Source organism: Pleuronectes platessa, chromosome 16, assembly GCF_947347685.1.
Source record: "Pleuronectes platessa chromosome 16, fPlePla1.1, whole genome shotgun sequence".
Lineage (NCBI taxonomy): Eukaryota > Metazoa > Chordata > Actinopteri > Pleuronectiformes > Pleuronectidae > Pleuronectes > Pleuronectes platessa.
The window spans coordinates 16,393,631-16,408,433 of record NC_070641.1 but is presented as its reverse complement, the minus strand read 5'-3'; the positions used below and the strand labels follow the sequence as shown (position 1 = coordinate 16,408,433).

The 14,803-nt window shown below is 41.6% G+C and overlaps 1 protein-coding gene across 7 annotated transcripts in view; it reads right to left on the bottom strand.

Moving 5' to 3' along the window:
• sun1b (Sad1 and UNC84 domain containing 1b) overlaps window positions 1-12,529 on the bottom strand; it is a 28,387-nt gene extending 15,858 nt beyond the window's left edge. The window contains exons 1-2 of one of the 7 annotated variants that reach the window (XM_053442819.1): window positions 12,394-12,440; window positions 6,528-6,625 (exon numbers count right to left, since the gene is read on the bottom strand). In XM_053442819.1, coding sequence (XP_053298794.1) covers window positions 6,528-6,610 — 83 coding nt within the window. In that variant the 5' untranslated portion in view covers window positions 6,611-6,625; window positions 12,394-12,440. Of the gene's footprint in view, window positions 1-6,527; window positions 6,626-7,070; window positions 8,088-8,885; window positions 9,201-11,902; window positions 12,038-12,393 lie in introns of those variants that run through there. The other 6 variants (XM_053442816.1, XM_053442818.1, XM_053442817.1 and 3 more) reach the window with 6 other exon arrangements.
• Window positions 12,530-14,803: the final 2,274 nt, after the last annotated feature.

The following is a 14,803-nucleotide window of genomic DNA, read 5'->3' as shown; positions in this document are numbered from 1 at the left end:
ATAACAAAGTACTGAGATGCATTTCATAAACTACCTATAACAATTAAAAGATTTAGTCAATTAATTGTTTTATTTGTTTATTTTCTTAGTAAACTTTAGATCATTAAGCTTTTGGACCGTTCATCACACTAAACAATTCATTTTATTCTATTTCTCTGACATTTTATAAACCAAATAAATACTACTGAAATGGTACAGGTCCTTCCAGACAGCAACTGGGTCTCAGCCATTCATCATCGTGTAAATGCAACATTAGAAACGCGTGTGTGTCACTGACCAAGTATCTGCCTGTAATGTGAAAGCCCCATCGATTCAGATTCCCCGCTCGTCGGGATATCGCACCCTGATGTCAACAAGTATCTACATTTTTTTACAGCAGCTGCCAAAACTGCGGCAAAACCAGTTTGTCATCATTTCACCGAAGACATATTCTGCCACAACAGAGGAAAAGTAGCGTCACTTCTGGCGAGTCCGCCCTTTGCTGCCACTAAAGGGAAATGGGAAAAACCTGCCTACTGCCTCTGATTTGCTTAGTGTATGCAAAAACAAGATACCATTCCAACTGGCACAACAAGACGTGACATCAAAAATAAGTTTACATGGAATGAGGTAGTTCTTCACCACCCTCACAGTAGAGGAGCTTTGCGTGTGAACAAATATGCGTCACCTGAAAGATTCAGGAACTAGGAAATATTTTGAAATTTGTGCATGAAAAATTAAATGGCTTTTTTTCCAATGATGTGCATTATATTATGGCACAGAAACTGATGTTATGATCGGACCCAATCAGGAATTCTGGGATGCAAGTCCTCACAACTGCCTCAAACAACCTTTGACAAAGAAAAAAAACACTTCGCTCCAGGAGACTTGCCCTAACCATAAAACGACTTGCCTAATCATAAATGACACCTGAAAAAGAGATTATGGACACCACATGGGTTGTTAATCTCAACTTCAAAGTGAAGTTACAAAGCTATGTAAAATGCTGGTGTCGCACACAAAAACAAAGCAAAAAGACAAAGGGGCACGTTGCTACCAAAGAAACTGAGGAGAAGCAAAAACTGTGTGTTGGCTAATCAATATCTACTGCATCGTCTTGAGTTCGACTTCTTGTCCTAGTTTGCAACAAATTCAAATATATATACATTTTACATGCAACAAAACTTTACACTTGTAACACTTAACAGCCTGGAGTCAGACATTAGATCTTCAGTCACGTTTGTGACATTTTCCACCAGGGAGTTGGTAATCTGCCGTCTCATAAAATGACATTTGTTTGGCCGGCTGCATGATTCAATCACAACAACAGAAATGAGCTTTTCTCCTGTGTCTCTAGTACACAGCACAGAATGTGATTAATGAAAATATGCAAGCACAAGCAACTGCACAGAGTCAGCTCAGTGCCAATAACAAATAATTGTGGAGGCTTCAGGTGCTGTAATTGATTGAAGTGCACTGAGTATTGTGTCAGATCTCCTGCCTGCGGCAAGATGGGAACACGCTGTGTTCACTGCAAATTATACTGGGCCACTGGAAATCTGTGGAAAAAATATCAGTTCAGAGCGCAAACGTAGTAAAAGCTGCCTTCCTGCTTGCTCAGAGTGTTACAGAGTGGAGAGAGTATTTTTTCCCATCGGGAGCTGAGGCCTATATTTAACTGGGAGGCTGGGACAGAGCCTTTGGATTTCCATCACACTATCTCTCGGTGGCTAGAATTTGGCACTGTGATCAGAATCATGCGGCCCACCCTCATTTTCCCTCCTGCAGACTTCACTTTCCTTCTGCCCAACTCCCTCTCTGCCGTGTCCACGCTATAGCATTATAATGCGGCGTTTCATGGTTGCTATGCAGACCGCTCTAAACAGCTCCCTGGCTCAAAAGGAGCGATGATCATTTGCAGAGGCTGGACATTTACCACTGGCAACAAAGTCTGGCTAATGTAGAAATAAAGATAAATTGGACATAAATGATAATCATCCCCATAATTAAAAAGAGACATATGTTCTTTTTTTTATTTGCTTGCAATAAAAAAAAGTATATTTTCTCTGTATTTACATCACAACAATTCCACACAAGCCGTTTTTAGACATGACCTCCGGGTAGAATTCAGAATTGGCCAGAGAGTTTACCCAGAGTTTGTTTTTAACACATGAACAACACAGCTGCAGGTTCTCTGCACAGACACTTTCACAACAGCAATAAATCCTCTGCTTTATTCAGGCGAGAGGTGGAGCGGCGGGGAGCAGCAGACCGAGGCACAAACTGACGCATTAACTCTGCTGCGTAGATTAGATGATTTTGTTTACAGCACCCCAACCCTGTCATCAGCTTGTTTCACCCCAAACTCTCTTGACAGTTGTATTGTGTTGTTAAGGGGCCCATGCAGCAGGTGCAGTTTCGAATTTGGTGCGATTTGGACATGTGATAAATCCAATTAGCATTAACTGTTAATAAACTGATGGCCAGCGCTCTCTAACAGTGGCGGCTGGGACTAATCAACATAAGTGATAAGTTGATCACGACAACCGGCACATTCCAGGCTATGAAGACTGATTCTCCAGTTCGAGCTAACCAAACTTTGCATCGTTGTGCAGCAGCTGTGGCACAGGTTCAGGGTTCTGTGGACTGGACTCCAGCAGCTGCTCTTTCCTTACCACAGCATCGCCATAGACCAAACAACCAGCCTGTTCTAAACATGTCTGTTTGCACTAGTATAGTAGCAGTAGTATAAAGAGCAGTTATAGAAATCCCTGCACCATCAGGCCTTTCAATCTCCCAAGGTATAAACATGTCACAGGATGATTCTCCACAAAATCCAGCTGCTGTCGTTTTGCCTGGTACTCGAATGGGCAATGTTCTGCAACACACTCAGACCAAGTGTCGAAACAGCTGTATCAGCACCGTGAGCAACACCTGTCCAGCTAGCACTCCATGCACTCAGATGGTGACTTGCATGAATGGGTCTCCCAACAATAACAAAAGACTAGTTTGATGGTGTCGTGAAGCAGCGAAGGATCATGGGAGTTGTTCTCTTCAACACTGACCATCACCATTGTCGATGAAAATCTCCCTGATGCAACTCTGGCTCAAATCATAGTCACGGATGAGGTAATGTGTTAAGGTTGTATTCACATTACGCAGCAAACGGGAATGAATGACCAGGATCCATTACGAGTAACCAGTACAAACAGTAGAAGGGGTTTTTTCCTTAGTCATACATCGTTAGCCCCTGGAGGTAGAGAGAGAGAGAGAGAAAGAGAGAGAGAGAGAGAGAGAGAGAGAAAGAGAGAGTGAGCGAGAGAGAGAGAGAGAGAGAGACCTGGGAAAGCCACGGGTTACACAGATATGTTGCAGTTAGAAGGCGAATAAAATTAAACGTCTTGTCACCTTGAATAAAATTGGCGATTTATTTGGGTTTGGTCATTTCTGGAAACATTTTGGATAATGCGAGTACCCACATCAACAAAATATGACACAGGTCTAGTTGTTTTTAGAATTGTTAAATAATATGTACATATACAGTATATAAGTCAGATGGAAAATAAGTCACTTTAAACTAAAAGTCGTGATTGAGTTAGTTTCTACAGGGTGAACTTGAGTTTGTACAAATGTACACTATTTTAGATGAATTATCAGCTGCTACTATTTGGCCACCCACATAGAGTATACTAGATAACTTGATAAGTGTTGCTGCTGACTACTTTCACACTTCAGTGATCACTAGTGCGGGGAAAACACTCAAAGCAGAGGCCCCGGCCCTACTGACCTATTTCCACCATCATAAAATATGAAGGGTCTGTGTGAGTCACAACACACACACCTGCTTTCTGTGAAGACATGTCTGTAGTCAGCCCGGCTTTCAAGAGGTGCAACAGCTCATTACTTAACTGAGAGAGTAAAGAGCCACTGGACAAATTCTACAAGATTTCCCTTACTGAAATCCCTGAATCACTGCATCACACAAGTAAAGATAAGAGCAGGAGCAGTCGTGATGGCAGAAAACTCCTGTTTCACAAATATAAACCTTACTGGATTATAAATCTATGAATAAAAGTATTCCCCTCACTGTGTTTACAGTATTAATATAATTAACACCAGGTTGGTGGTCCGTGTGTAATGCCCTCTCCCTGGTATGTGGGAGTCTCCAAAGAGAGAGTGTGGATGGAAACAGGACGTGATTGGCTGGCTGGCTGGCCTCCTCTCCCTCTTTCTCTTAGACCATTCAGTGCCACAAAACTTGTCAGTGCTCTTTTGAGCTTTGACAACAGATGGGCCAACGGTTTCGGTCACCTGACCCCGTCTGTCTCTGCACTGGGAGCTTGAGATCCGCTGTCTGCCACACACACAACCCAACGGTACATAGACACCCACTGAACACAACCAGCCTCTGAACTCTGAAGGGTTGATATTTCTGATCTTCGAACAAGAAGCAAATATAACATTTACTGGAGGCTTTTCTGATAATACAGGGACGTGTTCTGGTTCTCACAAGAGCTGACTGATCATCAGCGTCTCGGCTGTAGTGGACACAGGCTAATAAAAACCACAGATCTCTCAACTAGCTATAGTCAAGAAGTATAAACTATAAGTCTAATCCTGGGATCAGGGCCACGGGTGTGACAGTGAGGTTCATTAATAGCTTCACGGCTGACTGGCCTCAAAGGGAACGCGATTAGCTTGTTCCAGTCTACCTGGCAGATTCCAGCCGGGCGCCAAACAAGCTCTTGTTCATTCATCTGACTTTGCCTTAGTCTACAGTGTGACTTGTAAGACTAGTTGCTAAGACAGGATTTCACATTGCTGAAATTCACTTGATGTCATGTGATTAAAGTCAGGAGGACATTAAAGCCAGGGTTGGTAATCCTCGAAAAGCTCGCAATAGCAGGCCACAATTTGAAAACATGCACCGATACGTCACGTCAATGCTACAACCCCACAACAAATGATTGCGCACTGCCTGACCCCCCCCCCCCCCCCCCTTGCCAACCTCTGGCCTAAATGTGCAAGGAGACCATGGGAATCAAATGATTGGTCAGGTTTAAGTCTTTAAGTCTTGCGGGGGCCACAGATACCGATTCTTGTATTTTGTTTGTTAGACAACTTCATCTATTACTGTCTTTCGGAACATGGGGAATGTTTCGACAAATAACAGACAGTTTTTCAGAACAACCTTACCAGCAGATCCTTTAGGTGATTATTTTTTGTTCATTTACATTATGACACTGCAGATTAGCTGCTCATCTCAACATGAAAATGCCCAACGGGCAAATTCCTACTGTGTATCAATACCATTCCAGCAGCCTATAAAAACATAAAGCTGCCAACATATTAAATAGAGAGACACAACTTGTTCAGATGGATAGGAAACAGCACAAACTACCAAGAGCCTGCTTACTGCATTTTCCATAGTGTGTCCTGCATTTCTGAAAGACAGAGCTGTAAACCTAATGACAGGGTTTGTTCAAACTTCTGATTTTTTGTAACATGACATTTTCATACCCTCACTTAAACGATGGGAGGCCTCTGCTCACAGCGGTCATGCAATAACTCTCCCTTTCTTAAAAGTCAGAAAGTTAATTAAGTACAGGGGCAAAGTGATATTTCATCAGCTGACACCTGAAATGCCTCCTTCTGCACTTAGACCTCGATGGTGACAGCGCTGGAGACAACATTCCTCCACATGCACAGACCTTTCTGGTGAAGTGTCGACCACACCTACAGCCAGAGTTTTTGCGATGAGGAGTACAAGAAACAATGCGTGTATGAGGAGCACTATTGGAGAGGCAGATCTTCCAGAAACAATATTAACAGACAACAATCCAACACCGAGTGCTAAGCCTTTGACTTCTGAAATGCTGCGGAAAACAAGGAATGCAGCTTGATTCGACAACACAGTCTGTTTTTACCCTGTGCAAGCCTCTCCAGTTCCACTCTAAACACACAAACAAAACTGAATCATGAGGCAAAGTCATCAAAACCACAACCACAGGATTTTTTAGAGGCGGGTACACAGATTTACAAAACTACAAAAAGTTTGAAAACATTGTAATCAAAAGTAAATCACATATTTGATGCTACATGAGTTTGTAAATTGATGTCACTTAAAACAGCAAATCTAAGAAATCTGCATCCTAAAGCAAGTACAGTTGAGTCATTGCCCTTAAAGATCATCTTTAAAACAGAAACACAGCACACCAGTAGTGAATGTAACACATAATTTGGGATAATTTGGCATATATTTTACTTGTGTGATCATGTGCGTAAACTGACACCAGTTACTATAATTGCACCAGTAAAAAAAGATTTAAGACCAAAAGGAATATGAGGTAACTGGTTGATGCTAAACGTGAACAGCATAAAAAGTGATTGAAGAGCAGCAGCATGGTGTTAGGTACAATTTTGGTTCGTGCTGATGAATGATCTGCCGACTTGTGTCACATACAACAGGCTGGGTGGAAATGAAATACCATTGGCTTGACTGTTGAATGCTGCAGCCAATGCACGGCAGCACAGCGCTGAGGTCTCACCTGAGAGAGTAGGTGTAGCCGGTGTTCTCTGGAGCACACTGTGGCGGCGTATATGTGTGCAGCTGCGAAAAATCCATGGTCATTCTTCTTTGTTTAGACTGCAGGAGTCAGGATGCAAGGAATAACACTCTTTAAGCAAAGCCAACATGGTAGAGGAAGGATAGGAAGCAAAAACGTCCATACACACTCACAAAAAAAATATAAAAAAGCATGCACTGCCTTGTTCAGCCCGTCTCTTGCAAAAAAGAAGTGCTGCTAATGAGCTCAAGTTCTGCCGCTGTGTAATTGGATTTTTAGAAATAGATTAAAAGCCACATTTTTACATTAAATTCAGTAAAGCACTGACTTTTTTTGCCTGCCTCTTCCCAAATCAATTCTAGCGCTATTCACTTGGCTGCCCTCCAAGAAAACACAACCGCCAGTGACTGCTAGGCAGTACAGCCATGTCAGAGAACCCAGCCGGGGTAGGCCCTAATGAGAGCTGCTGGACATTCCTGTTCCCCAGGAACACAACAATGCTACTGTGGACAAGAGCTGGCCAACCTCTTCCTGCATGCTGGCTCTGGCTGGAAGCTGACGCAGGCCACGGACGCCAGTGAAGCTGTAATGAATGACTTGTCTCTTCTCTCCCGGTCGGCAAACAGGCGGCAACTGACAGGAATGGCTGGTAGAGACAGGACAGCGGCTGTGACGATCCTCTCTCTCCTTTGTATTAGGCAGTCTCCTCACATAGACAGCTACTCCTACAGTGACTACTTGACTAAGCTCCCCACACAGAAAAGGCAGTATTATGAAACCAAGTAAAACAGCGAGGGGTTGGGCTGAGTTGTCAGCAATGGGCGGGAAACGACAGGTCTGAGGGGTTGAATCCTACTTTAGGTAAACAGGCTGTGCAAATACTCTGTCACCATAAGACATGCGCGGTTTATTACCTAGCTCAACCAAATGCAGTCTAATAAAACAGGCTGGAAATAATCATACCTTCATGAAATAATAATGTAATTATTAGATATAATAAAAATAGCTATTAAGCCAGTTCATGTGAAGCTTTCACCCATGCTCTATACAACATTAGGAATGCAAAACAGATGGCTTTTCTTAACATCCACCAGCAAAAGCTCCATAATAATCTTAATCAAGTTTCAAATCTCTTTTCAGCCGAAAAGAGGGATAAACGGAAACGAATAGCTAAAAGACACGAGTGCTACTTTAATACGACCAGGATTAGTGTTTTTTTTCTCTTTTTAACTGGGGCAATGGATCAAGATAAAAGCCCTCAATATGTACATGAAAATTAAATAGCAACCTCCTGTGGTGCGTCAGCTGAGGTAGAACTGCTGCAGGATGGACGGAGAGTAAGGCAGAAGATTCCTAATTAAACTGCAGTCTGACCACAACAACTCAGTAAAGAGCCATTTATCTTATTCAGCTTTTATTTTAGAATGTGACCAAATCATTTTTAACAATATTATGGAACTTGAGCTCATCAGTCAGGAGACAGGTTGAACAACAACAGACCATGTGGACAAAAAACACACACACACACACACACACACACACACACACACACACACACACACACACACACACACACACACACACACACACACACACACACACACACACACACACACACACACAATTAACTCAGTTATATGTCTAATGAACTGTGACCAAAAAAAGCAAAACCCAGCGGGTGGAAAGTAACTAAATACTCAAGTACTGAACTAAAGTACAATCTTAAGGTACTTACTCTAGTATATCCACATCTGTTCTACTTTGTATGTCTACACATTTCAGACAGCAGTAAGGCACATCCTATACGATGCATTGTTATAAACAATGAACATGGCACAGTTTCCACAGTCCTGTCTTTCACCTCACGTCTGCTTTGCTGGCTCCTTTACGCAAACGGCCTGCAGATATTAATTATCATCATTATTTTTATTATAATTACACTGAGATACATTTAGTCTAATAATAAACTGCACATAGTGTCCGGACAAATGGCACATAAACCATTCTCACATTGCCCAGTGCTAAATTTAGACGCCATGTATTTAGACAACACAGATTCGCAGCCTGGACGCACTGGTCCCATTTATTATCCTCACATTGGACATTTACAAGGAATAACGCGCAGCCACTGGCTTTCTGCTAATGATGGACACGTTAGATGTCCGCTAATGTCGTAGATGTGTGACAGCCCCCGGTTAGAAATAAGGCCTCTCGACCCCAACAGCTGGTAAAGGAGCGCAGCAAAGACAATACATCCAAACAAGTGACACATTCACTGCAGAGAACCGCAGCCACGCGAACCCACAGGCGGTTATTTGCGGTTATAGTATGTCAACTTGCCCGCGTGGTTAGACTCCATGTATGTTGTTATTCTTCAGGAGCGTAATCCACGGGAACAAGACCCACACGTTACTGTCTGCGTGGACGCGCCGCAGACGTCGGCCAGCATCCCGACGCACGGAAACCCAGCGGTCGTTCACTGCCGCGGACCCACGGAGCCTCTCCACTTTCGGGTTTTGCAGCACAAAGACGCAAAAGTTTGCAAGTGGCCGCTGAGTGTTGCGCTGGTGCACAACTAGCAGAACTCCAAAATGGCTTCCCTGGCGCAACAAAGCCAGCAGGACCGCTGCCGAGCTGATCCTCCCACTCCCAGCGCCTCCATTGTCGGCCACAGCGCACACTTTGAATCTATTGGACGAACAGCTCCGTGCTCTGAGAGCAGTCACACTATTGTTTGAGTTGTCAATGAACCACTGGATGGTCCAACTGATTCTGAGAGGTCCCCTGCATCACATCTGTCAAAAAGCGACATCTTAAAGCACGCATCTGACCACATAATAATAATAGCAACAACTGTGACTACTGCTACTAATAATAATAATAGTAATAACTAGTGATGGTGCTGTTGCTAATAATAATAATAAAACAATAACTACTGATGCTGCTACAAAACCTTATAATGATAATGTAACTGCTGCTACTTATAATAATAATAATATAATAACATGACAATTACTGATGCTGCTGCTACTACTAATAACAACAACAACAACAACAAATAATAATAGCTACTAATACTACCAATAATAATATAACTGTTACTACTACTAATAATAATATTTAATAATAGCTATTGATGCTTCTACTAGAAATAACAAATAATAATAACAACAACAAAATATGTATACAAATAATAATAACTGCTGCTGCTACCAACAACAACAGTTAGAATCAAACATTAAACACAGTAGATTTAGGATTTGCTCTCAATACGGTAAAACAATTACAAGGTCACAGATAGAAGGTCACTGCTGTATTCTTTCATAAGTAATTAACAGAGGTCAGGATTTAAGAAAATCCAAATTCCACCCAAGAGCAACCCTACGTAGAAAAATAATAATAATATTATCTGTTAAAAAAAATGCTAAATGTAGTAGTTTCATTTGTAGAATATAAACTACAGGACATACTTACATACTTAGTTTTAGCTAGGGCCTGTCTAGATTGTGAAAAATGACTGAATTAGGATTTTCATTGGCCAATAAACTGTGGCACTGATGTAACTCAAAAGTTATTGCAATCTTCTATTGGTTGAGTCATGGTGAAACAATACAACAAGGGATGTCTGACCACACTGCTCAGACACAAACCAGAGGATAATGTTTCAAAAAAATATAAATGTCCTTGTATTTTTATCACAACGCAAAGAAAACTGTGTCAGACCACTCAGATAAAGCAGAATACCCCATCCTGTTTTTCCTGTTGGAAACTGAACATATATGACTTCGATTAAAAAATGCTTGGTGTGGATTCAAGACAAAGCACCAAGACATTATTATATATGATATGAACTCATCACAGACTTGTTTGCCTATATGAAAACGTTTTCTTTACTGTTATTTCTCTTTATGGTTAAACCGTAAAATAAAAACCTCAGTTACACTTCCTTGCCATGAGGGTTTGATAATAACATCTGAGCACACTATGAACATGCATCCTCAGCTGGAAACTGGGCTCTGCAGTCCACTAATGGAGCACATGATGAGTAAACAGAAGTCGGAACAGGACCAGCGCCAGAGATGTAAACAAAGCACAGCTCATATTCAAACCACTGATATGGCATTTCTGATCAACAGTACTTAATATCACTGACATGTAATATGTATTTAAATGTAAGTGTAATGTGAATATGTAATTGAAATGCTCAGTTCTTCAATAACACAGCGTTTTGGCAAGAAAAAAAACAAACCACAGTTGTTTGTGGAAGAAACCAAACACTGAACCTGCAGACACATCAGCAGGGATTTTTTATCAGCACTCACATGAGCAACACGTTTTGCTCAGTACTTCATTCGGGCAATAATAAGATGAACTGGAAATATTATCTGTCAACCGCTGGCGTAAAACCTCTAATTGATAACGCACAGACAAAAACTCATAAAATGCATGTTGCTAGAATCCCTCAGACAGATTCAAACTGTTTCCAAATTAAGGAATCTCCTTTACAAATTAAATCCGGATCAAGAATAATCACACAGCTAAGAGCTTCATTACCACTTCATTTGGCCTGTAACAAACAAATACTGGGATTTAAAAATCCCCAAATCCACACACACACACACAGAAGCACACTGTTGAACATTCCAGTTCACAGGAAAACACTGTCAGAGGGCATGACAGTCTGTACCAGATTTCACAGACCATATTAAGATTACGAATTTAAAACCAGTTTTCAAGGGAGGAGACCAAGAAAGGGAAACCAGCTCTCTTCCAGGAGGGACAGTATTCAGTACACTCTATAAATACTATAACCCAATGAACTGAATAATATAATTGGTCAAGTACTGCAGTTGCGTACCTGTTCCATATATCCCAGGTAACACTTGATCATACTCAGATTGGAGTTGGTTGTTTTTCAGCAAAAGCAATTTGAACATGAAAAATTAGGTAAACACAGGAATAACACAGAAATAAAACAATTTGTGTGTGTGAAGAGTAATAACGAAAAAAGCTGTAAACAACTAATTTTAGATAATTTCAAGGGGCACTGATTTCCAATTCTGACCTCTCCGTGGCTGAACATCTTATAGAGGACATTTTTCCACACAGACTAAAAAAATATGAATGCTTACATTCGAATTGTTAGGTTTAAAAGTTTATTCATATGTTTTTGAAGTTTAAACTGTGTTCATGAATCTAGCTTCTTATTGGTTAGTTCAGTCGCGTGTGATACGGAAACAGGAACTGTTGTTGTTATGAAGATGACTGTGGATAAAATGCTGCTCAAGAAAGCTATCGGTCTCCCTCCTGTTGTTTCTCCGTGTCATTATTATTAACTGAAGTGAAGATGCCCCCACCTTCTTCACGCCGGTCCTCTGTGTGCGGAAACCACCAGGGACCGAGAGAAACATCGTGAGCAATATGTGACGGCAGGCTCCATAACCCCGACAAATTCAAACACGCCGACATGCGCGCCTGTGGCGGCTTCAAACTAACGCGGAAGTAAACACGGGCGAAGCATCTCGCTCCCTCCCTTCGATGTGCAAGCACCGATGGGAAGCGGGAGGGGACATTTCAAATAAATAATACGGTGAAATCTAATCCACCGAGAAGTTCTCCAACGTGACTAATACAGGATTACTCGAGTCCACATAGCTTCTCCTCCTGGTCAGCAAAACCCTCTGTACTGTGTGACAAGACTTTGTCCCAGTGCGCAGGAAAACACCCAGATACCGACACGCGCTTCCCTGAGGATATATGATCAGAAAAAACCTCCACGCGTGACAGCTCGGGATGTCACGCGTGGACTTCAACAGTTGTTCTCAAAACAGAAGTTCAGATTACTCACGTGTTGAATGAGACCGCGGATGACAGACCTCAGGCCACTGACAAGCTGTCGGTTGTTGTAACTCCCAGTCCACTGCCATGGAAAACGGACCCGGGTCTAACGTTCGTCTTTTTCCCGCACACGGTCACGTTGTCCGTTGCGGACTTGCGTCACCCACGTCAGTCCAAATAAGGTCGAAACGACCATTTATGGGATCTGTCAAAACCACGAAACTGGCGACTCTTAGTGGACACTGACAAAAACAACAGCTACCGCCACGACAACTACTACAACTAAGAATAATAATAATAATAAAAGTAATGATGAATAAGACTAGCAGGTAAATTACTTTACTGTAATCATCAGTAAGCTGTGTACTTTACCCATAACTGCTTAGATGTTTGCCCCTTTTTTCTTTCCAGGGTGATTGACATCGTGCCAAATTATACCCATGTGTCCTCCCCAAAAAGATCTGGAATCTTTAATTGTAAAAACTGAGAATTACCAAAGAAGCTTGATAAAGTTTGACCACTATTTTAATTATACATATAAGAAAACAACATCTTTAGACAAAAAATGTGCTGCCCCATTTACATTGTATTTACACAGATTTGATTTAAACTTTGTTGTCCCTTGGTGTCTTTTCACGTCATCCCTTTTGTCTTGTGCTACAAAACAAACAAGAAAACAATTCCCCTGTTGTTTTAAAATACTGTACATCTGCTAGCACTGCTTTATATCTCTGTCAAGACTGGGCTGGAATAAAGTGGCCAAATGTGTACTTCAGGTTTTACAGTACCTTCACACATTTGCTCAAAGGCTAACCACAACAACAGCTCAAGTCTCCGAGCAATCATTTTAGACTGTGAGAGAAAACCTGAAAAACAGGACACCTGTCATTTGAGGAATGGTCCTATTGTCCCTGAGATCACATGACTGTGAAGGGAAGGATCATTTCACTTGTGCACAGTCTACAGTTCATCTCTTTCTGGTGTGTAGAGCAACTGGTTCTCAGTCTGGTCTACCGTAACAATGGAAATCTTCATTTTTTTACTGTGTATTAGCTACCTCCTTCCTGTGCAGCCCGACGACACGGATCGCTGTAAGTTAATGAAACATTACAATCTTGCAAACTTGTTTTCACCAGTCATGTCAGTATTTGTGATTGTCGGTTACTGTTGGATAACAGTTCTAACCTGTTGACTGCTTTGTTTTTAACAGACTCCTACTGTGAGAGTTGTTTGACGGCAGCACAAGGTGTGGCGGACAACTGTTCTACTTGCCTTTGAGCACATTGCAGCGTTTTCAAATGATTTGATTTATCGAATAATGTCTTGCTTCCTAAGTAAACCAATGGCATGTTTCTCATATGGCAACTGGTTTTCTTGAAGACACAGTAAGTAAATAAAAATGTATATATGCTGCCCTCCAGAGATCGAGAAAACCATGAAGCAAACCTCGGCTGAGAGCAGAGGGACAGTGGTTGAGAACCTCATCAGCGGGGGTGTGTGTGAGAAACTGATGTCCAACAAACATGACCATCACACTAACGACAAACTGTTGTCGTCCTGCAGTCACCTGTTAGGTAAGGTCAGAATGAACATGAACAATGGGTTTGCACTGAGGACTGAAGTGATTTGACTCTTACAAACGGACTATTAACTGATTCTTGAATCCTCCCTCAGATTCTAATTACGACCGGTTCCATGCAGCTTTGGTGGATAAAGAACCAAAGAATCTGGATATAGTCTTGTGTTACGAGCAGTCCACAGCATGTGTAGGGGTGAAACGCCAGTCTTTTGAGGTAGGTTTTGAGGCGTGTATGTAGCTGATTGGGAAAATATACACAGTTAATATATCTAATTAGACTTGGTTGCTCTTATGAGATGTAATATTGTTTGATCTTTGTCGCAGGATTCCAAAACCCCTTTTGAAGAAGGTCACATCGCTGCTCTACTTCAAGAAAACAAGGAAAAAGTACGCTTTGCTCAGCCTGTGCATTCAGGGTCACCTACGGGCTCAAGAGATGAGTTGTGAGAGCAGCAGCATCATTTTATTTGCCACTGAATGTGTGATGGCTTTTTGTTTTTCTGTGAGTGTCATAATAAAGACGTCATTAAAAAGATTGAAAAACATTTGACTGGAAACTTGGACTGTGTGTTATACCTGCCATGTGCATGTGTCCTAAACTTTCAGCTAGGTAAAAGAGTTCAAATGGCCTCAGACCTATTATATTCAATATTTTCCCTTTGTTGAAAACACAGTGTGTCAACTCAGTTAACAATAAACCTACTGAAATGACAAAAATCTAATCCGCACAATTTACTTGGCAGATAAGGATCATGTAGGTTGACTTGATAGGGGACTTTGGGGCCAAAGCTTCTGTATGCATATGTGGCACTTGGTAATTAACCCTACAATCCTTATATAA